This window comes from Aulonocara sp. 'chitande type north' Nkhata Bay, linkage group LG14 (assembly GCF_057382095.1).
Source record: "Aulonocara sp. 'chitande type north' Nkhata Bay isolate Kocher_YH1m ecotype deep benthic linkage group LG14, A_spYH_male_GT1.1, whole genome shotgun sequence".
Classification (NCBI taxonomy): Eukaryota; Metazoa; Chordata; class Actinopteri; order Cichliformes; family Cichlidae; genus Aulonocara; species Aulonocara sp. 'chitande type north' Nkhata Bay.
Window position 1 is genome coordinate 37,464,006 of NC_141357.1, and position 25,277 is coordinate 37,489,282.

Consider the following 25,277-nt stretch of genomic DNA (forward strand, 5'->3'; position numbering starts at 1 on the left):
ACAGCTGAAAAGCACACAGGAGTATCAAAAGACTATCAAAAGAAGATCAATAATTTCCAGGATTAGTGATGTCTCTCCAACAAAATCTTTTCTAAAGAAAAGACACTTTTTTAGTAATACTGGACGACTGTTTTGTGAGTGAAGCAGCTGCTGAACTACAAACAGCAGAGCTAGCTGTGGAAATACTAATCCCAGCTGAAATGACTCAAACACTAAAGTTTTTTGGACACAGGTTTGGTTCAAATATTCAGAGATTAGACTTTTACAAGGAGGTAACTCTGAAAATGGCAGCCAATGCAAAACTGCCTAAAACAACATTCTTTTTAATGACCAGCAGGGGGCGATAGCATTGGTTAAAAAAGTGAAAGTGAAACAATACAGAAAAATAACCAGGAAAACGAGGGTGTCATTGCAGTCAAATAAGGAGATGCAGCAGTGTATGTTTTATATCTTAACATTACTAGCCTATGATTGTGGACCATGAATCATAGGCTTTTTTCTCAAGGTACAAAAAATAGGGCGGAGACTATTTAAATCAAGTGTGCAAACTCGTTTCACTCGTCTAATTGTACTAATGTTTGCAACACACAGTTTACTGCTCATTGAGTTTAAATTTAACAATAAAAACAGTGCATTGATTTGGTGGCAACTCCTGACACTGACTTTGGATCCTGCCCTGAAAACGATCAGAACCTGATGGACATCAGGTTCAGGAATTCTTAATTGTGCTGTTTGCTTCTATTCCAATCAGCGCTTTAAGGTTAACAAACCTGCTTTTTTTTTCTTAATAAAGTTTTTTTCTTTGTTTTTTAACAGTCACTCAACGTTTCATTTCAGCACCATGGACAGCGCACAGAGTTTTCACAGTGACCTCAGCTAACGCAAATGTTTTTAGTGGTGAACTTACACAGATTCAACTGCATGCACCTTGACCACACACACACACACACACACACACACACACACACACACACACACACACACACACACGTGACTCCATGAAATCTGTGGTGGTACTGTTATCACCAGTAGCTGCAGAGTATAGAAGTAAACTTTTGTCAGTCAATAATTTCCGCTTTGTTTTATCCCTCAAAGGAATTAAATTCCTCTTAATACAGGAATGCTAAAGAATACAATCTTAAAATACTGTTGCAGGGTTTAGAGTCGTGCATCGGAGCCTGTCAATTACTGAAGCCTGTTTCCATTATAATAACTCTGTCTGCCAGACTGCCACCTTGGACCTACATTTAACATACACGCATACGACTGTGACTTAGAGAAAACTAAAAGATGAATATCATCTTTTAGTCTATGACCCTCCTATAAATTGCGGGGCTCTTGGCAAATCAGATATGTTATATTAAAATGAACTGTTTGCACCTGTGTTTAGAAAACAGCACAACTTTTGTAAATCTAAACACACCTATCTGTGCTATTTGGAGATTGTGCTCACACACTAGTTTGTAGTGTTACATGACTGTTTTTTCCATAGCATCCAAACCAGTGAGAAAAACCAGTCTGTTGTGATTCCCAGGGTCAAATAATGCTATGCCTCTCACCGACACGCTCAGTGTGTCCTTTTGCATTAGCGCTGTGACACACCAGAAGCTATGGTCTGTCATTCCCATCTTGTCACATATGAACACTTAGGACCTCTTGGCAACACTTTCAATGCACAGGAAAAGCTGTTGTGTGAGTACTTTAAGACAAATCACAGTCAGTTCCTGACTGTAACCAAATAGTTTGGGCTTCTAAATCTAACCAAACAACAAGTTAAAAGGAAACAAAAAAGTGAAACAAAGCATTTCCCTTTTTTGAATTATGAATTTATTTGCTCGTCACAGGAGAACCATTATCTTTCAGCGCACACTGCATCCGTGGGAGACCTTGTGAGTATCTCTGCAACACCAGCAGCATCTGTCAGAATTGCAGAATCAGACGCGCTGAGATGAGAACAACTTTTAAAAACACTTTTAACAGCAGTGACAGCTGCAGCTTCGATGTCCACAGCGTAACATGAAGAGAAAAAATACTTTCCAAAAACCAACTACGGACAAGAAATTGCAGCAGTGTTTTCATAGAGTGATACAAAAGTCTGTAAAGAAGAAGCAGTAAAGAATTTCAAAATGTTTGCCACCCTAAGGTGATGGCCTGTTCTGATATCAATATGAGTACATTTAGTGATGAAGGAAAAAAATAAAGTATTCCTGCTGCAGAGAGACTGTGAGATATTATTGGTGGAACGGAGACTGAATAGAGAAACATACGAGCTGTAAATAGGCCACCCTCTGAAACACTCAGATTACTGCAAACAGTAGACAAAAAGATTTGCGCACACACACACACACACACACACACACACACACACACACACACACACACACACACACACACACACACACACACACACACACAAGAATGCAGACAGACTTAAGGACAAGGATACAGAAAGAGGTGTGTTATAATTATAGCTGGTGAAATGAACCAAAAACACTCGGTGCAGTGTCACAGCTTTTAAGGCTTTCATTATTCTTTGTTCCATAAAACCTGACCCTCTCTTGATAAGCATCAGTAAATAATCCAGCAGCATTCACCCATTTTCATCAAACAACCTCAGATAAAACCACTTTGTAGAATTAATGGTGACAATTCCCAGTTGCAGAGAAAACTGTGGCCCCTGTCCTTTCTTTGCATCACCTCATCAATTAGGGACAGGTTTGAGGCCCTATTTACCGCAGAGGGGACGTCATCATTGGTGCTTTGGCTAATCCACTATGGCCTGAAGTTATCACTGGAATATTGTGTTACCTAAAGGATGCATTTATCAAATCTGTTTATTTAGACATTATTCTTATGTGTGATTAGAAATAAGATAAATGATTAATCCCTGACTCAATGCTATCAACTACAGCTGATTAATCCCTGTAAGATTAGTATTTTAAGATTAGTATGTCTATGACTGCACATAATGATGATTATATGCAGTAACCAACTGTACAAAAACAACAAATGTTATTAAATTCCACCACTTTGTCCAAAATCAACCAGCTTCCTGTCCTCTATAGGGATCATGAGCTGTAGAATTCCTCACTATAAAAACAATATCCAGCTTTATCGTTTTAGAGAGCAGAGCTAAAGTGAAAGTAAAACTTTCAAAGGGTTCATGCAGCTTTGACGTTTTGGACTTGCACAGCCAGCTGTAGCAGTAATAATTATGATTATGGCCAAGAAAACAGAATGAAAGAGCCAAAGCTTGTGTTTTCATTTGTGCCAGTAGCTGTGCTCAGTCCTCTGTCGCCCCCGCAAGTGCGTGTGCTCGCCTGTAAATGCCTTTGCCTGTGTGTTCCTGCGGGTCTGCCTGTGTGGCGTATATATTATTCAGGTGTCAGGTGGCGCAGGGCAGTTCCTATTTATCAACACTGGAGCAGAGGTGACGAGACAAGGAGTGGAATTATAAAGTCTGTCCCGACCCTGTGGGCATTGTGAGTATACTTTTGTGTCCGAATGTGCCTGCGTGTGTGTTTCAGAGAAAAGATACAAAGGAAATGATACAGTATGTGGCCATTTGTGTGTGTGTTCAAGAGAGGCAGCTGGTCTATTATAGACGTCTGGTCTATAAGTGCTGCGGCGTTCTGGGTCAGACTCGTGGTTAAATGAGCGCCTGAGGTGCTCTCTCAGAAAGGATAAATGTGCAGCTACTATTAGCGCCTGTGGCCGGGTTTTTGTGAGGTGAAGTCAAGGTTTGACCCGGAGCTTCAATAGAGCCAGAATGAAATTTAGACAGCAATGGTGTCAAGGTTGGCAGTTCCATTCTCAGTGTGGCTCAGAGGAATGAGGAGGCCAAGCCTGCAGCTGAAAAAAATTGAACAAATGAGAAAGAAATGAAGCTTTCTTAATAACCTCCATCCATGAGATAATGCACATGTCATTCTGGGAAAACTTTCTTTTTCGTAATTTGTATTTCATGTTAATGAATGAATAATTCATAGTTTATTTTTCTGAACCTCTCTACTATAAGCAGGTTCCAATAACCCTTCAGTCTCCACACATCAGCTAATTTAAAAAACCCAAAAAACAACCAAATAAAAACTTTCTGTTTTATAAAATGTGTTAAGCAATATTTCATGAATTCCCACAGGACAGATAAGACCAATGACCAGCAGAATTTTTGCAGCACTGGAAACCTTCTCTTGATGAGCATTGATGAACATTATCGAACATTTTGCAACTCAAGAACTTCCTTATAGACAGTGAGCAGAGCATCTCTGTGGACGCTCCCCCCTGTGCTACGGCTGCGATGTTCAATAACCAGCCACTGACAGCATTCATAGTATCACTGTTTGCCAGCAAGAAGATAAAAGAAAACACAACCCAAAGACCTCAACTGCAAACTATTCAGTGAGGCTGATGTCGATGGTTTGCTCCCATAAGCACACCAGCAATGGATGTTAAATTATTAATGGAGTACCGTCGATTGTACTGAGTCTGCACAATAAAAAATGTGTACTCTGCATGCCTTTAACTTTTTCCTCATCTTTCCTGTATTTCTGGTTTTGTTCTGTCCCTTGTTTGCATTCTTCAGGAGACTGTGTGATGGTTGTAGTTTTCCCACTCGTGTTTGCAACTCTTTACCTTACAACAAGCAGCTTGACTGTCGTTAACTGTTGGTGTGAACTGGCTCGGTATGAATAAAAAGCTTCTAATTTAAAAGACTGTATTAACTTCCCTTTTGTCATATACAAAGAATTTTTCTCTCTTTGAGTTTCAGGCTCACTGCAGCCAATAAAACAGCAGGTTTTACATTTCTTTACCTTCTCTGTGCGATTCATTTTTGAAACACTCCCTCCCTTACTCAGATTCTTTGCTGTATAATGTCTCTGGGTCTCGAGGAGCTTTGTATAGCTTGAGAAAATATCCATGATGATGTCGTGGTGATGTCATGTCAGGGTTTAATGACCAAACATAAACGTATTGAAGTGGGTGAGGACATTTGAAAGATGAGAACATGATCTTCATCAGGCACAGAGATAGATGTAGTCAAGTTGCATTAGAGGAAATGGAGCCTTTTTGGAGTCTGACTCATACACAGTAAATTTGAAATATTTCTACTTGCTTCTAAAGCTCTCATTATTTTTTAATCTCCTTTTATAAGACTCTTAAACATCCTCTGGTGTTATGAGTAAAATACTGATTTAGTGTGCGGAGAGGTGTGCACCGCTGTAAATTAATGAAACATAAACGGCATCGTTTGTGCTCTCTGTGGATATTTAAAGATAAATATGTGCTGTGACTCACAGCAGGTCATATTATTTGTCAGATTATTTCATTGAAATGCTCACCACAGCTGTAATTTTAAGACTGAACAGTACTCAGCTGGGAGCATAATAAAATCACCGTCTTTACAGTTGTTATAAAGAGGGAAACTATCCAAAGAGGATGAAACTGTACTTTGTACTAAACTATAAATGAGTGTTGAGGGTTTCAGTTGACTCACTTTCTGAGACACCCTCAAGTGGACACAAAAGGAACTGCAGCTTTTCACAACAAACCCCTTTCCTTCAATGAAGCAGCATCGTTGATGCTTTTGTAATAGTTTGTGTTTACTTCTGTGTTACTAGTGTGGACATCATGAGCTTGTTTTCTCATTTAAATTCTGTTCTTGTGATTCTCGGAAACAATCATGAGTTTGAGTGAGCTGAACAACACCATATTTTGAAAGCCCACAGTTCCAGTCCTGTGACAACATGCACACAGCGTGCTCGTGACTTGATCATTCAGACATAAAGCTGCAGAAAAGGCTTAATTTTAAGAAATATAAATTCAGTTTATAGCGGTTTCTTTTTTTGAACAATGAAAGCAAACAATAAAGAACTCGACTTGTTTAGGATACACACAGAAACTTTGTGTCCTTGTATAAATAAAACTTCCCACTGCATTTAAATGTCTGCGGAGGTATTAAGAACTCAAATAAAATGAATCGCTGCATTTGGAGCTTACAGCCACTCAAGGTTATTCTTTATACTCGAGCTTTACATTTTATTTTACCCTTCCCTCAGGCAGAGAACAAGTTAGGATCCCACAAAATGAAACCGAGAAAAGATCCCAGATAATAGCAGATTAAATATGTTCTCGTGGATACATGTATCATTTAGGGTTTTGAATAATGCAATGGTAATAATGATATGAATAATGTTGAATACACGATTTAGAGAAGTGCTGCCTCTGTTTCTGTTCGTGGTAGCTTTGTGAATAATGCAGTGGCCGCAAACCAAATGAAATGGAGCTCCTCTGGATTTTTTATGAGATGTGACACTAAATCCAGCCCATCTCGAGGGTTACATTTCATATCAACCGCTCCGTGTTCCCTTTCTATATGTATGAAATAGCTAAAAGCCTCTGCTCACTTTATGCTCCAATCTTAAATGGTGAGAATATGAACCTTTGTTTTTTTTACTTTTGCAGGAAGGTTTGTTTCCTGAATCGAGGTCAAGACTTTGCATCCATCCATCTATGCACAACAGGCATGATGAATGATTTATTTCCTAAGATGTTTAACAATATACACTCATATACACAATAGTTTAAAAATATACAGCAGTATATAATTCTGCACTTCATACTGGAAAAGGAATCTAAAAATATACCATATTCAAACGATTTTGGCAAACATGCCCAAAGTTAGTTTGGAAACATTTGGAAACAATTTCTTTTGTACATACTTATGCAATATCCTTGATTTAATTTACATCTGTAGAAGAACAACATAACAATATTATCCACTCCTTACAAAGGACAAGTGATTATGTTGTACATTTAATATCTTACTTTAAAATATCATGTCATGCAGTATAACCACAGATAAACTGGCTTTAACTAAAGACTGACAGATTAGACAAGGTTCATACTGCATGTGTTCTTTTGGAAGAAAGTGAAGTTTGCTAACAGATGTATAATGAGCATGTCCTTGCAAAAGGATGAAAGTATAAATGCTTTTTAAAGTATTTTAATTAAGGTCCTTTTCAAAGGCCTACTTTGAAAAACTAATTTTGAAAAATCTAATTTTCAAAGTAGGCCTGAGTTCATAGATACGATGCACCAAAACAGGCAGGCATCCGAAAATAAACGTGCGGTGGCCCAAAAGGAGAGGCTGCGGAAAATAGTATTACTCTGTTTTGCTGAAATTCCTCAGAGTCTAGAATCCAAACAAACATCCACACATCTCGTGAAATGTCCGGCACTTTATCGCCACATAAACCGCAGAAGCGTGAGGGGAACATGCCAAAAACGGCTTCCTGGGCACAGGTGTAAAAATACAAAAGCCTACAGGGTGTGCGAGCTGGCCAACAAGCCAAGTGTGTAATTGATAGCAGTGAGTCAGAGCTACACAATTAGCACTGCACCTGAGGGAACCACCTGACAGGCTGTCAGCGATCTGAGCCGATGGAAGAAGACAAGGGCTCTGCAACGATCCCATAATCCATTAACACCGGGCTTTATGGGAATCAATCGATGATCAAATACTGTACAATTTCATGTGTCTGTTATACAAGTCCCAAAATCAAAGTTTACACCTGACATAAGTTAAATCTCTATTTTCAAATGATTTTAGTTTTTGAAAACTTGATTCCACTATAGCTATAAAATACATACAGCTAATTCCCTTCAAAGCTCAAACAAGGTCAAGATCTCGCTGTATGTCCTCACTTTCATTTCCTTTCATTCTCTGAATATCAATAAGGGACAAAAACGAGCACAGGAGACAAAAAAGACAGATGAGAGCCAACAAAGTGTAGGAGAAGAAATGAGGGAGACAAGAAGAATGAGCGTGAGGAGCTTCTTTGTAGAGATGAAGGGAAGGAAACCTTTTAGACCATGACTTATTCACAAGCCAGTACACAAAAATGTGTGTTTGACATCACACAGACGAATGGATGATGATCAGACCTAACAAGCTAAGTGTAAAAAAACTGACCAGTACACAAAAAAGTTTGTGATCTGATCTTGAAAAATGTATTCATGCTACTTAAAAAAAAGGCTGAATACAAGTTGCTTGATCTGGATGGATGCAAAACGAGTCAAGAGACTGACGGAGAACCACAGAGACGAGCGGCAGGAACGACAGTGGGCATCATTAGTGGAAAAAGGTCAAAGTGGGCTCAGGATGGGTTTGTGTAAGAACATGGAGACGGCTGCATTTGGTGAAGGCAGGTGAACGAGGTCAGGAGATAATGGGTAAAGATACAAGATGTGCGTTAAATGTGTGTAGGGGACGACAGATGAAAGTACAGAAGGAAAGTATACCCAGCTCGAACAAGAAGCAGACTCAAAGGTTGAAGATCTGACAGACCGCAAAATAAATGTCCACAAAACAAACCAGGCAGCAAAGGAGCAGGCAAAGGCCAAGAAACAGTACAGAATACAAAACCCATGTAATTTATGAGCCTTACAAGCAGCAGGCAAAAGCAGTGGTCAGAAAACATGAAAAATACTTAAAACATAATGAAATGTTTGTCTGGGAAGCAGAAAGTGTGTGGAACATGGTCATGGCTTCACAGCATTATTTGTATAAGGGGCTGTAACTGGCTGAAAACGAGTGTCACAGAAATCTGGTGGGGAAACTGATATGGATGCAAGACAAGCTGAAGATATGATATATAGATGGAGGTCCAAGCTGGTCATCGGTCATCAGGCTGAAAGAGATGGGGATGTAAAACTGTATACAGCAGCAGCAGGTCTCTGTTAGCGGTAGTGCTCGAGGTATGGAAATTCATGCAAGCCAACAGCTTCATTTTATCAGATGTGCAATGATTAACTGCCAGATGCTTATCCAATTCAGGGTCACAGGGGGCGGAGCAGACAACCAGTCACACCTGTGGGCATTTTAGAACGACCAGTTAAGCCAGCACACAAACTGCATGTCTTTGGATTGTGGGAGGAAGCCGGAGTTCCTGGAGAGAACCCACACACACAGGGGAAGAACATGAGAACTCCACACAGAAAGGAACTGGCCAGATGGTGGACTGGAACCCGGGACCTTCTTGCTGCAAGGTGCCAGACTCCATGCTTGATAGATGCTGATAAAGACCCTGCTTTTAGTGTTTGCTAGTAACGTGGGAACTTTGCACAACTTCCTCTGAAGTCCAACACACCATCCACTGTGCCACAGAGCCATGTGTCATCAATAAACCAGATATATAATTTCATATGAAGTTGAATCAGTTGGTTTATATGGTTACATGTGTGCCAGTTATATACATAGCATATGTTTTCTTTATGTGCTTCAAGGGATTAAAGAACTGGAAAATGTTGATTCATATCACAGGAGCTAAACGTTTTAGATGTTTTAGAGTGAATTAAACAAAAAATGTAAAATTTGAAGTTCATTTTGAAGTGCAGATCAGGCTGACAGGAAGTCAGTGTTCATTTCGTGGTTATCTCTTAGCTCGAAACAAGCTCTGGCATGTTGGCGAGGCTAGATGAAAAGCAAACTGCACTAAAAATCTGTTTAATACAAACATCTTTCTCAAAGATTATTACTTTCTATTCATACTCTGTCATAAGATATTTCAGCTCCCTCCAGCCCATCTCAGATACATAAATGACTGAAATTATGCTTTCTAAATTTCTAGCATTGAGGATGATACATTTGTCGCTCTGCTGTCTGTGGCAGTGACACTGCAAGCTCAGCTCTGAGTGTGAGCATGAGAGAAAACCTTTCTGATGTGATCTCAGCCTAAAAGCCCCCGCTGTCATCTTCTATACCAGATGATTTCTAACTGGAGACCCGGTGGGACAGAGTGACATTTGGCTGATGGAGGGAGGACAGAGGGAGGAAAAAGAATAGATGTGGAAGGGCAGGAGGGAAGTATGCAGAGGTGATATGACGGAAAGAGGGAGGAGAGAGAGAGAAAGAAGATGACATTACAGTGACTTTGTAAAGGTCTGTGCACTGAAAATGGGAGAAGGCAGAAAAACGAGAAAAGGGAGTGAGTTGTAAAAGAGGAAAGCTAATGCCTCATCATCTCAGCAGAATATGATCAGCTGTCGTTTCCTCAAACCTTGCTCTCTTCCTTCCTCACTTCTATCTACATATCTCTGTATCAGCTGAGTCAAAGAAACATCTTCTCATTCACGGCACTGCAGCAATCTGTGCCTCTCCTATCGCCCCCTCCATCCAGCTTTCTAATTTTCTGTTCTACCTCTCTCTCTCTTCTTTAATCTCTCCTTTGAGAGCCAGGCAGGATGGTAATTAGAAAGCTAGCACACACACAAATTCAAATTCGCGCACCCACATATAGTTTTTCATGCAGACACACAAACACACACTGGTGGAATAGCCCAGAAAGCGAAAAAAAGGAGCGGAAGAGAATATTAAAGGAGGAAGAATCAATAGATTCATTTCCTGGTGCTGACTGAGGTTGATCTCTCCCTGGACCCATAATCCTTCGAGTGCACGAGTGTTTGAGTTTGTGTGTGCATGTGTGAGAAAGAGAGAGGGACAGTAAGTGAATGAGGTGAAGGAGAAAGCTGGTCAGGTTATTCCTGCCCCGGGGCAGAGCTGAAAAGGAGGGGGGAGTACTGTAAAAATACAACTTCCTCTCCCGTCTATATTGCCCACTTGCCCACTGTCAAATTTAGATCTGTGGGACGTACTGAAAAACTACGTGGAGATGAAAAATAAATGAGATAAAACAGGTCAGAATAGGAGGAGACACAGAGCAGGAAGCCAGCATAGTTAACACACGGATTTGATCGTGCCCTGAAAGCAGCTTTCCACTCTGTCTAGGGTTGGGTGATATGTAAAGATTTTCCAACCAGCAATCGTCAGTCCAACAATCACCGATTGGGCAACATATTTGCGCATGCGCAGACTTTTTGATGGGTGGGGCAATGTAATCATACAACACAGAAGAAGTCCAAACATGGTCTCAACCCATCTGGAGCGCAGAATGCACAGAATTTGGACAAACTGCTGAAATGCGTTGACAGAGACATCTCAGGGATTGTTGTCTCCAGATGGGTTAATTGTTAATCGTGTTAGTCAATCATGACGGCGAGTTAACGCTGACAGCACTAAAGAAACATAAAGTCACCAATTTGGGATTTCTTTGGCTTTAAACCAGGCAAAAGAGGTAAACCTAAGGATGTCACCAAAGTGGTGTGCCGCTGGTGCAGACGTATAGTGCGAGTCTATCTAGTCTAGTCTATCATCAATAGTTGATATATTCGTCCATTCTGTAATCCAGCTTTCCTCTTCCCTTCCATCCTTCACTCTCCCACTTTGGCTGCATTGCTTCTTAAATCTTCTTAGTTTTCTTAAAATTCACAATCAAAGCAAATTTTCGACAATTTTGTTTTCAGACGAACAAAAAGAGGTCATTTGAGCGGACTGCCTAAGGAGCCAGAATGGGACACCTCCACGTAAGTGCTATTTGAACAGGACTAGCATTTGGGACCTCTTGCTATTAGTCAAACATGCTGTGGTCATCACTGATCAGAATCTTGTGCAAATCTGTCATGCCCATAATTCATAAAAGCAACACTTCCACCACTGATTAACATAGTTTGTCCAGATCACAGACATCAATCTCAAATCTCCGATCCAAATCAAAGGCTTCTTTTGATTATAAACACCAGACTGTATATAACAGGGGGAAGCGTCCACAGTGGTCTCATCCATTGCATCTCAGCTCTGCCTTTAAAGCTATCAAGGTCACATTTTGGCTGGCACTTAACTGCTTACATGGCAGCCAATCAGAAGTGACCACATTTTGACAGGAGGATGGAGTGATTATCGATAGATAATATTTTCACACCCAAGGATTCCCCTTTGCGGTCGCTCGTGGAGACTCATGAGCAAGGACACAACCTGAAGGAAAGAGAGATCTGGAAGAAGGACGAGATTGTAAAGCTGCTATGTTGGATTTTAAACCACTTCAAAGTCACTTTAAATCTCAATTGTAAATTGAGATTATACATACCTCAAAGTGTATATAAATTCATTCTTACTCTTCCTATATTTATTGTTGTTCTTTTGCACTGAATGGAACTGGAGTCTCGTTGTCTCGTCTCTTTATATACTGTACTTGTCCCGACCTGTGGGATCAGCAAGGCGCAGATCATCATATCCTCACACTGCCTGTAAATACACAGAAGCCTGAACGAATGTTTGAACTTTTAGCTTCCAACCATAGATGTCAGTAATTCTGAGCAAAAGAGATTATCCTGCGAACAAAACACAGACCCACGAGAAGGTTACTAATGTAGCCGGGTGGAAGTTCAATATTATGGGACATGCCACTGGATGGCGCTGTTTTTCTTTTGGGGTACCTCTGAGAGCGGAAGGGATCATGGGGATCTACGGAGACATGCCCGAGTGCTAGCTTGCATTGGTTTTATGTGGGTGTGCAATGCCTTTTTTTTTCGCTGCGTGATCTGTTTTGAACGCAAAGTGTGCAACAGTTAAGGCACCAGGAGTGGCTGCCACCAACTTCGCCGTTCGTCTCAGAGGGATCCATATTCCGTTTTCTGCTGGATTAATGCACTGAGAAGCCACTACAGTTATCTTTGCACTGCTAAGTTTTGTTTTATTTATGTTTGGGTTTATATCAGACACGAAATGACGCTAGATGTCCTTGAGTTCCAGATGCTGATAAAGTTGGGGAAATAACCTGCAGTAGCAGTGGGTTACCAGAGCACAAAGCTGTTACTGGATAGGAGCTGTCTGTAACAATTTTATTTCTTTATTTTTACAACCTTGTTATTTTCTTCTGAGCACTTACTTTATCATTCAGATTAAAAGAACCCCAAAGATAATCTGTGTTCTGGGCTGGTTAATTTAGCCAGGCTACACTAAAATACACAGAGGTCCCCAGTTTGTTACTAGCCTTGAGTAAACAGGTCTCTAGTCTAGGCCTCACTGGATATTCCCAGTATATTCCCTCAGTATTGCACTAAATTTGTTGCAAGAGGATTCCTCTGCTCCATGATGATGATCAGGGAAACATCTCTTTTCAGTTTTGCCCTCTTTGTAATAATAATAATGGATTGCATTTATATGGTACTTTTTAAGACCCTCAAAGCACTTTACAATTCCACTATTCATTCACTCTCACATTCACACACTGGTGGAGGCAGCTACAGTTGTAGCCACAGCTGACAGAAACGAGGCTGCCATATCGTGCCATCGGGCCCTCTGGCCATCACCAGTAGGCGGTAGGTGAAGTGTCTTGCCCAAGGACACAACGACCAAGACAAACAGAGCTGTGGATCGAACCGGCAACCTTTCGGTTACCAGATGAGATTCCCAACCCCTTGAACCACGGTCGTACTGTTATAGTCATATAGTTATATAGTTTTATGCAGAATTATATTACTGTGGATAAACTTTGTAATATTTAGTCTTGATCGCTCTTTTTTGTGCATCTTTTCCTTCTTCTTTTATTGCAGTGTGGGCTGAAGTCAGTCCCTCATGTTACTACTATGCTGCTGTAGCTCAGAGTTAAACTGGTTTACCAAAGAAGACGAGGGCCTGTGTTCCACAGAGAGCTGCTCGATGTAAGAAAAAACAAATCTGGTGAACTTTTTAACATCCTTTTAAAAGCATAGAAAAAAAAATTGGAAAAGCTGAGGGGTGCAGCACCATTTTTGTAATGCATAATTTGTTCGGGTGAACTGTGCTCCCTGTGGCATGGGCAGCAATGATAACTGCAATGATGGTCACTGAATTTTACTGAACTTCTACATTTTTCATTGGCCCATTTGTCATGCCATTATGATAGGGCAGCAGAAGCCTAAAGGGAACAGCTGGCGGCTTTGGAAGTGTAGATCAGTGGCTGGGAAAATCAATGACTAACCCCTCCTTTCTTCCACCATCGCTCGACAACTTCCACGATGAACTCCAGAGCTGCTGCTCCACAACTGGCTGACTGGAGTTAATGCTGTTCAGCAATTTTGGGCAGTTCCCAAATGTGAATATGAAGCAGGCCAGTGAACGACAGCAGGCATGCTCCCACTGACTTTCCTTAGAAAGATAAAGGTTAGAAAAGGGCTACGCACAATTAGGATAAGCCCTTTGTGGGAAGGCTGACTGCATAGAGACTTTGCGAGTGTGAGGGCAGCTTTTAACGAGTGCTCAGAAAAGGTAGGTAGAGGTGTCCTTGAATCAAATTTGACAGAAAATAGGGGAAAAAGTAGAATCTAACTGGAGGCAGAGAGATGAAACTCGGCAGTGCAGGTAGTCTTACTGAAGGTGTGCGGAAATCAATACTTTTGCTGATGCTGCAGTTCTTATTTGCGGTCCATAAACTGAAGAAAATCTCTTGTGTTAGCTGAGGACCTGTCATAATTGTGGCCATGATGCCCGTGCATTCCTGCCTGGCTGCTCTGCCTCTGTCAGTTCAGTCTGCAGAGGAGGAGCAAAGTTCACTGTAGTCGTTCTGAGACACTTTAAGGCTTTTTTATGAAACTCACAGTGGTAGAAATGAGACATGTTATTCAGGCAGCCAATCTTGAGCCATACTTTTTCAAATACACTGTGAAGCTATGAGGTGATGAAGAATCTCACTTTTCAAGATAAAAGGATCAACAACGAAAGCGTGATATGAATTGTTAGTGTGTGGTTACTGAGGCTTACATATCTATAGGACAGATTATAAAAGAAAATAAAAGGTTTCAGGAGGAGGTCTGGGTCATGTTACACATTGTAAGACACAACTAGTTATAAGATAGAACTGGTTAAGGTTAAGGGTGAGATGGGCCCAAGTTAAGGGGAAGTTCACTCACATTACTTCCTTTAATTCAAAACAGTTCACAGCAATATGAATTTTAAGCAGATAAATGGAGCTAACTGCTAATTCTGCAAAACTCTGTACTATTTTCTTTACTTGTCCTGTGTGAGGCTCAACTCTTTAGCACGTGCTATCATAAAAGATTTCGGTTTTGCGTCCTGTCTGCTCGTGCATCCTGCTCGTCACATCATTCATTCCCTTCAGACTACTGAACAGATCTATTTAACATAGCTTTCTATGTTGGAATCCAAAAGGAAAGACTCATTTATTTATTTCTAACCTGTTGAACTACCTAACCACAGTTTTCTGCATCACAGCAACAGCAGATTTGTTTTCTGTTGAATCAGAGAGATACTGTCGGGGTGAGGGATAAGGGAGGGTTCCATGCTTGTTGGCAGGTTTGGTCAAGAAGCCACTTTGGAGGATGATGTGGTGGTTTTCTAACTTAAAAGTATTGTGTTTAAAGCCACTAATCATTGATGAACAAAGAAAATTATGTATCTAAATTAACACACATGGCATGCATACACAGTAGCTTGCACAACTTGCACTTTGGTAATAGATTCAGCATTTTTATTGCTGCTTTAGTTGTGCATTCATAGTTTGCTCTTATTTTTACATTGAATCTATAACTGACTCATTGGTGTTCAGCCAATAAGAGGTCGTGAGTGACAGCGATTACAACAACAGATCTGAAGTGCTGCAGAGCAGAGTAAGTGCTGCTGTGGGAGATGATGAACAGCAGCTGAAGCTGCTCTGACTGGCGGTGTCTGTAAAGACTGAAGCCAGACTGCAGAGGCAGGCCAGAAAGGGCAGAGTGGGCGTCATAAGTCTCTCCTATTACAGTGCACAGAGTGGAGAGGCCAATAACTCTGCTGGAGAGCTCCAGTTGAGTTATAAAATGTTTTGCACATAAAGTCAAAAGTATAAGTACTGCCACTGTAGCTGGAATTGGTGCTTATACTTCTGTCATGGACTCTAAAACAGATCAGAAAGGGAACATTGACTTCATATTTCATTGTAACAATAATCAGAGTATTTCATTGTGGCTGTGCATATATCTGTCATATTAGGGTGTAAATGAAACAGAAAGAAAACCTACTTGGTATCCATCCCATGATGCACCTGTATGGAGATTTGTGCACCTAAACCCAATGAAACAACTCGATGAAGTAAAAAAACACTTAAGTGAAACAGGAAACACATTTACAGTCTGCCTGCTTATTTCTGCTTCAAAACAACACCCTCTTGCATGTAAATCTGCTGCCGGCTCCACTCAACAACTGTAGGCTCTGAATGCCGAGCTCAAGAGAAAAACAACAGTTGGCCTAAAAGCAGGAGAGCAATTTTCTTTTACTTCCCTGATAAGATTTTCCCCAACGAGCCAGAGAATCAAATTGTTGACCTTTAAAACACAAGAAGGCTGCATCTCTGTGCCTTCAGGCTGCCACAGCAGAGGGAACGTTAAGAGCGGAGAGGGCCCAGCTGTACCTGCTATAAATACTAGAAACTCAGAAAATACACAGGAAACAAATACCACCTGTCCACAGCGCACTGCTACAGACAACTCCATCAAAAATGGTGCTAATGAACTAATTGACTCTTATGATTCTTTGCTTTTGTGTAGCTAACAGTGAAGTCAGGCACGATGTCATGCTGAACAGTCCCTTCTTTCTTCCCTTTTTCGTTCATCAGACTCTTCTACTTCCAGCTGCTCCCTTAAGGGTTACCACTGCAAATCATTTGCCTCCATCTCACCCCATCTCTAGCATCCTCCTCTATTAAATCAGCCCCCTGCATGCCCTTTTCCAGTTCTTGCATACATCTTCTTTGTGGTCTTCCTATTTTACTCCTACCTGTTAGCTCCATATTTAGCCTTCCTTGTCTAATACATCCTGGTTGACCGCAAGTATTAAAACTTATCACAACCTCTAGAGCTTGTAGCTGCTCCCGGATGTAACCCCACTGCCACCTTAAGCCCATCTGTCACTCCTACCTCACCATTGTCTCGCTGTCCTCATACATGTACACATAATTCACACAATTGTGACCTCTCCAACATCGTGTTAAGCAATCTGGTGAAAGTTTACTGCCCTCCTTCCTACATATACCTTCACAGGTATGTCATCTGTACCAACCACCTGTCCACTCTTCCTCCTTCTTAGTTCTCTGCTCTTTCCTGCAGCCATCCTCTGCTCTTCTGTTTTCTTCATCCATCAGCTTCTTTCCAGCTTGATCTGTCTGTCTAGACAATTGTTAGAAGTCATTTTCTCCTTTCTTATATATATTTGTTTTTTGCATGATTTTAAACTAAGAAGGAAAGCAGCAGCCCAACTATAAAAATTCATCATTCATTCGATATGTAGTTAATTGTGCCTAAAGTCTGTGTAGATATTTTTGCTTTCATATGACACAATTTGCAAATATTTCTTTAAAAGAAAAAAAAATAGAAACAAAATTTGAATCCTCAAAGCAGAATTTCACGACCTAGTGGATGATGTTGCACAGATGGTGTGCATTTCTGCAGTCTATATTTATGACATACACTGTTATGTTCAACTGATAAATTCCACTCATGGATATATTAATAACAATGGTTATTGTGAATTTAAGACTAAATAAAAGTTTAATAAATAAAGTTTAATGCATAACACAATCCATGATGGTTCTCTGACTATATTGTTTTTGTAACTCGATACATTTACAATCACAATAGCAACAGTTTTAGAAGTTACTCACAAAGATATTAAATTAATTAATTAGAGTCAAAGAAATAACAGATTACAATGTTTTGAGTCATTATTATATACTGCAGTTCTCTTGTGGGTGGAGATAAAAAGAAATCAATCTGTTTGAGTGGGCTGTGGCATCTCGTTTAGCCTGCTGACATCAACCTGCCTGGCTTTAGCGCTCAGCTGTGAGCACAATGCTGTCCTGGTCATGGGGAAAATGATCACATCACCCCCACAGTTCAATCTGAAATTATGCGTTTGGATGCTAAAAGTGCTCCCTCCATTTGTAGGCTTGAAAATTGTCACATTCATGTCATTGGTGTCTGGTTAAAATGAGAATTAAGGCTGCGGCCACATTTCAAACTGTCATCTGTCACCCCTGGAAATGTTTTATAATGACCCTCAATTATGTATTCTGGATGATGTTGCTAGGTGACCACACTGGCTAAGTGGCTAATGGGATCAGCCGGTGGTCACTCAGAATTGTGGGCTTTAAGCCGGCCAACACTCAAAAGCCGAAAACTCCCTAAGAAAACCACATCTGGTGATAAAGATTCCATCATCGAGGATGGGCTGCTTATTTGCCTTTTTCCACAGTGTTACAAAAAATGCATTACATAGATTCATTCATTACCATTTCACTATTCATGTCTAGTTTACATTGCTAAAATATAACTATTGTAGCAGGACTTGTTTTCCATCTGCAGTTACACTGACTCTTTCACAAAGACATTTTTCGTTATACAAAAATAGTAAAAAATGTTTGATAGCCTACATTTTTTCCACGTTGGGGTTTGCAGCTCTGCTGGCTGCTGCGGCTTCCTGATTTCCCAGCAGGATGAGTCTGACTTCATCTTATCTTCCATTATCACTTCCCCCCCTTTGTCTACACCTGTCTGATGACTGAATCACGCTGAGGAGCCACACTTCTCCATAAAGACCTTTGCGTGAATGTCTTTATTAGCAGTTGTTTGCCCTAAGCTGGGTTTTTTTTTCTGTCTACATTTGAATCCTCCAGGAAATGGATTAAGGACCAAATTAATACCACTTATTGTGACAATGTCATTACACCCTCCAACTGAAATGTTAGCTAAAGTGCTGATCTGATATCTGCTGCCTGAATCCAAATCAGTTTCTCAGTTTACTCCCTCTTTATTTCTCAGTGAGCCGCTCACTTCCCCACACCCTGAACAGCCTCCAACATGGCGGAGAACATGCTTATAACTGCCCACTCAGGGATGATGTGTGTTTTGAGCAGTCAGACAGAAGAGAAATCGCTCTCACTTTCTGCCCTTACTTGTGGCTTGTAGCACAAACACAAACAGCAGAATGAAGTGGTGAGAGTGCACATAAACACAATTACTTAGCAAACTCACCACTCTGTCAACTTACACATCAAAACATGAACAAAACAACATGTCATACACTCTCTTAGAAGAAATTTTAGCTACTACCACACAGAGACCGCCATATGCAGTACTTCACACATGACTTCTAGCTATACAACAGCTGAACCGCATCATACTTGCAATCTCATGCCTCATGCCTACAGTGTTACCTTGGCACCCTGGGAGTCCAGAAGCAACCACCTTTCTGCAATGAGAAAAATTGCTGGATACACGGTATGCAAGCAGTATGGTGACAGGAGGTATCACCCTGGAGTAAAATTTATAAAGTGGATATTGGTGCCGTCAAAAAAAGCAGATGGACTCACAGAAAGGCAAATGAAAATCAATGGTTATGACAATTTGCATATTTGTGATCAAGAAACTGACCTCACAGCCGATTGCCCACCCTCCAACTCCAGGTTGACAAAATCCCAGTTGCTTCATTTTTCTTTTGCTTTCTACTTTCACCTCTGAGGTGAGAAAGCAGGTCTTCCACTGCTCTGATCTTAAAGCGTGTGGCCTTGTGTGACCTGGCCACGCTAAGATCTCTTGACGTTGTACTCTCCAAACAGACACCATGAAAGTCTCCTAACTAAAGTTGCAAGACCCTGCAGAAGAGACCCTGGTTAGCTTAGTACACACCACTAACAAGGTGAAAAGGTTTAAGTTTAAGTTGTTCCTTCATCAAGAGCAACAGAACAAGTTTGCACAGTGCCATGAGACCCATGCATGTCTTTGGAACCAGGCCTCTGGAAGGATAACATCAAAAAAACTAGAACTAAGAACTAGAACCCTGAATGAGCACATCAGCCTGACAGACAGACATAATCCCTAATATAACAAACTATATTCAAGGAACATATGCTGGTAAATCTGTGCAAATGTTGTTGTTTGATTGTAGGAATGGTGCCAATTTGCTATGTGTAAAAGATTAACAAAACAACTGAACTGAGGTCACAAGGTTTCCATGACGTCCTGTGACCAACCTGTAGTCCAAAAGGAGCTGATGATGTAGGGGCAGCAGACACAAAGACTCCACTGGGGTTTCTACACTGGACTGCTTTATTTCCCAGTTCAAGGTATTTCAGTGCAAGGCAGTAATAAACACAGTAACACCTACTCACCCATCCACCCACCCACCCACCCACCCACCCATCCACCCATCCATCCATCCATCCATCCATCCATCCATCCACCCACCCACCCATCCATCCATCCATCCACCCATCCACCCATCCATCCAGCCATCCATCCACCCACCCATCCATCCATCCATCCACCCATCCATCCACCCACCCACCCATCCATCCATCCATCCACCCATCCACCCATCCATCCAGCCATCCAGCCATCCACCCACCCATCCACCCATCCACCCACCCATCCACCCATCCGCTATATTTTTCTTACCTGTATATGAGTATATCATCTGTGGAACTGTTGTACTGGATCTGGTACATGCGCACTCCTGGTATGTGGTTCTGTGGAGGCCATCTAATGGTGGCAGAGCTGGACGTCAGATCCGACACGCTGACCCTGTGCTGGTCAGAGCGGGCCTGGCCTCCGCTGATATTGGATTTGATGGACGTAGGGATGTCTGAAGGCCCCGGGTCAGGGTCCAGCTTGGGGTCAAAGTGTGGAGAAGGGTTCACGACTAACTCGACAGGAGCAGTGGCCTCCCCGGCAGCATTGGACGCTATACAGGTGAACTTTCCAGAATCCTAGAAATCATTTAAAAAGATAAGAAAAAAGCCAACATTTATCCAAATTATCAACCTCATAAATCCAAATTATAATGAACATTATTTTTATAGTTATTTTGTTTTCATATAGTAATGTACGTTTTCTTCAATAAATGAATAAATAGGTTGTTTTAGTAAAAGCTGTTTGATATATATATCTACCAAAATGCACATCGTACAAATTTAAATTTACAAACCACGATTTGTTTGTTTTTTAACAGGCTTGAACAAAAATAGCTTGTTTAGTGACAATCTTGTATCAAACCAATTTTAAATGAGTTACTATTCTGCAAAATGAAGGCACCAGAGCCAGTTATACTTACTGATGCAGCATTAATCTAGCACATTTATAATAAACCCTTGCATATCTATATTCCTTGAAAATGAAAGTGCTTCTCTACCTTGACGGAGGCCTTGAGAATGTCAAGGGAACCATTCTCGTAGCAGATTGTTCTCGATGTGTTTCCAATCAACTTCCCATCTGGACTGACCCAGTGTGTTGACGGCTCAGGGTCACCGATGGACTTGCATCGCAGGCTGACTTCCTGACCCTCCATTACAAACATCTTGGAGGTGTGGCGTGTTATCATTGGTGGCTCACAAACAAACTCCTCCTATGAGGGGAGACATGAACTCTCATTTATCCAGAAATGTAATTGTTAGATAGATACAGCTAAATCGGTAAACAACAGATGGAACAGGTGAAATGTATCCAGTGGGATTAAAGTGCATCTTTTCATGAAAAACAATAATTTTTTTCTGCTTCTGCTAACACCAGCAGTGCATTCTTCCAACAGCAGAATACAGAAGGAGTTTGGTTGTTTGCACATTAAGATTAAGAGATCTCAGAGTTTCTCAGCCCTTGCATTATTTAAAACCCACCCACTGGCACCTAAGCGTGTGTAAAGCCAACCAAAACCCTGGTGGAGTATTACTGCGAGGCCAAGGAGGGGCAGCCGAGGCTTATCGGGGCTTACTCATCATTCCTACTACTCAGCAAGTCTCCGAACCTTTTTCAGGGTCTTTTTTTACCAGCAGAGATGATTGCTGACCTGATGACCGCTGGGCTGGAGCGTCAAATAAACCACTAGGGCCTTTCAGTCCTGTATTACATTTTGACCCTCAATTGCTTCTGTGAATCTCAGAGTAAAAGACTGATTGAATTGGGTTGTTTCCCAGCGTGAGCATGTGAAAGTGTGAAAGTAGGAGAATGTGAAGTCAGGGCCTTGAATGAAAACTAGTATGAATACTCGTTCACTTGCCTTACAGAAGTGGATAAACAAAATATCCTGTTTGTCCCACTAAATTCAACTAGTACCAACTCCCCCTTGTTGTCCGAGAATATTTAAGCATCAGTCAAGAAACAGAGCAGATGGAAAGAGCAGCCGAGCTGATGCCAAAGCAGGAATTCCCTTGCTGACCGACTGCTGATGTCTGACCTTTGTTGGAAACTGTGGAGGGTTTTTTGTTCTTGCAATGGCAAAGAGGCTATTAACTCTCTGAGTATTAATATGCCCACTCACTTTGGTGACACAGTGGTCTCTGGACAAACCTCTTCACGAGGCTAATCCTCTTAGAGTTATCATACAGCACCTGAATCAAAGGTCTCTACATCATCCTCTTTAAAATGATACCAGTTAATCCTATCTTCACCTCAAAGTGCACCTCCACTATTATCCAGGTAAAAAAAGTGCTTGGTATCAGCCACTTTAAGGGAACAACTTAAACTTTTATTGTTTTTTTTAATCTGGTGTGCTTAGTTTTAACACCAGCAGCAACAGCAGATCTGCTTTTTATTGGTTTTTTTCTGCCTTTTATAATATGATATTAATGCATTAATATACAAACATGAAAGAGAAAAAAATTGTAGTATTATGGCCTTTCAGGTTGTAGATATTAAAGTCAGGTGTTAGTGTAGAAATACTCTTGTCTTCTGTCTTCTTCTTAGCTCAAAATGTATACGTGAAGTGAGTAGAAAGACTACAAACGGTCATGGATGCCTGTGTTCTCATACACCAATGACATCACAGCAGTTCTTTTGCCGGGTACATGCCCAAAAATTACACTACACTAAAATCTCGAGTTTGAGTTTCAACAGCTGCTGTTTGTGGCTCTGTAAAGTCAACTTTTAATGCAATCTGCAGTGTTTTCAGCCAGAGATGTGCATGGCACATTGTGTTATGTACTTTTTACAAAACACCCTAACCTTAATCCTAACCCACTTTTTACTTCCACATTTCTTTTCGTTCCTCTGCTGAAGTTTAGACTGTAAGATATGTCACATCAACAACAACAAATCTGCCAAACTGACAAGACGACAGTAAAATTTGATGCTCAAAATGAACCAATCCACCTCGAACGAGGATACAAACAATCTCAAGCTTTTGGTAAAAGTATGTTTTTGTATTTGAAATCATATTTATATATGAAACCGTTCTTACTCCCAACGCGTAACATACTGACGATTTGTCACGCCCTGAGGCGTCCCATAAAAACGCCAAAGGTAACCTTCTGCATCCTATGATACGCGCCAGTGTGGATGGAATCCAATAGAATGACTCCCCGGCAGTAACACATGTTCCAGCCGTGTTTTTAACCCTAATCTTAATCCTAACCACAACCATAACCTTATCCCTAACATTAATCATTAAATAGTGTTTTCCAAAGCGATTCACAATGAGAAAGTAAAATAAATGTACATGTGTAGATTCATTCCAAATGGTTCTCATGTTTCTGAATACGACATTGGCTGTGTTGTGTGTTACGTTTTGGGATGAGAACCTGTTGTATATATATATATCTATTAGGGGTGCAACGATACACAAAATTCACGGTTCGGTTCGGTTCGATACTTTGGTGTCACGGTTCGATATTTTTTCGATACAAAAAATGTTCATGCATTTTTAATTTGTCATTTATTAAAATTATAAATATATATTTTAACTCAAAAGTACAGTTTTTAAATTTAACCCTAACCCTTGTGCGTGTTTTTTATTTTGACAGCGAATGCGCACCTGCGGACCACTTATGTGCAGCCCTGGTTATATAGTTCGTCATATTGCAGCCACAGAAATTCTTTTGTCCATGAAACCATAAAGCTGCACTTTCTTTTTGCCTTATAGTCTGATTTGTCATAACTTCTCCGTTTCGTGGTAAGCTTTTCTTTGGCTGTCACTTCTTCACCCTGACCTGTCTTATTTGGCTCAGCAGAACTGAAATATATATCCTGCTGCTTTTACACATGCACTCACATAATGCTCAGCGATTCTCTGCGCGACCAACCTCTCACATGTGTAAGCTGCAGGAGATTTCACTTGTCATGTTTGCATAGTAAGCTAACGATTAATAAGACTATGTCAGAGGAATTGGTGCACAAATTATCATCACTCACAGATCAGTGCTGTCGCTCTCTATACACAGTTCGCACGATTGCAAAGTGAAAGCAAAAAAACAAGCGCAAATTCAAACGCGACTTCAATATGTCACATATTGACAGTGGCTCACCAATGCCAATAACATAATTACCCAGCTACATTTCCGAAAGAATGCAAAAGCATTGACATATATTTTTCCTACAATAGCCCGACGGGCAGGGAAGAGATAGATTTTGGTAGCCCGACTGAAAAAATCGCTAGCTCCGGGACGTCGGGCTAGCGATATTGCAAGCCTGTATCTGATTGAGGAATCACTCATCTTTGGAAAAGAGAGTTTATTACAGAGAAATGTCTCTTTCCAAAATAAAAGCTATACTATCCGCTTCTTCTGGGCTATATTATCAGCAGCATAAGGAGAATCCTGTGCTAACAGCTGTCTAAATGACTCGGCTAAAGTTAGTAGCATGCTTGTTGTTTTTGTCTTTGCACTAGGATGATGTCGGTGTAAATGTGCAGTCATATTCGTTGTGTTCCCACTAGTGCTTTCAGGTTAATCTCATTGAAATGACCTTAACGCCACAACACGGCAAATCTCCGTTAACGAGCTACCGCCGATCGCTCCGTGCATGGGGCTAGACGGCCAACACGTTAACGAGCTAACTGCGCTAACACACTAGTTCACACCAATGTAATTGAGCATTGCATGGCACATCCAACATACTGTTTTACTTTAGTCCATGACTCGCTTACCTTCAGGGTCATACGTCACATGAAAACCAAAATAATTCCAAACGCCAGATCTGAATGACGTTCAATTTGCCTGTTGCAAGAAGAGCTTAACTTCTGTCTTGCTAGCTTGCCCTGCGCTCTTCCTTCTGACTATGCTGTCTGTGTTGAGCGCTCAGTGGATCTGCGCTCGACAGTGCAGCCTAGGCGGAGTAGTCGAACGCAGAGTCACTGAGCGCTCAACACAGACAGCATCGTCAGAAGGAAAATTGATAAAATAAATTACAAATGTTGTATTGTACATATGCGTACCGAACCGAAAGCACTGTATCGAACGGTTCAATATCGATACGAATATCGTTGCACCCCTAATATCTATATATTAATATATAAAGCATGCTTGATTTTAGAAGGATGATTCAGCTCAGCATTTCTCTTTTATGATTTACTGTGAAAAGTAGTAGAAGTATATAAATGTGCAATAATACATACGTCGGTGATGATAATGGCACAGTTCATATGCTTG

The 25,277-nt window shown here is 40.9% G+C and overlaps 1 protein-coding gene across 5 annotated transcripts in view; it reads right to left on the reverse strand.

Annotated features, from left to right (window-relative positions):
* Positions 1 to 25,277, reverse strand: part of LOC147315212 (leucine-rich repeat and fibronectin type III domain-containing protein 1-like protein) — a 422,384-nt gene that overhangs the window by 23,194 nt on the left and 373,913 nt on the right. For all 5 annotated transcript variants that reach the window (XM_086262477.1, XM_086262476.1, XM_086262475.1 and 2 more), the window contains 2 exons: positions 21,053 to 21,265; positions 20,320 to 20,630 (listed from right to left, as the gene is read on the reverse strand). In XM_086262477.1, the coding sequence (XP_086118603.1) occupies positions 20,320 to 20,630; positions 21,053 to 21,265 (524 nt within the window). The remainder of the gene's footprint in view (positions 1 to 20,319; positions 20,631 to 21,052; positions 21,266 to 25,277) is intronic.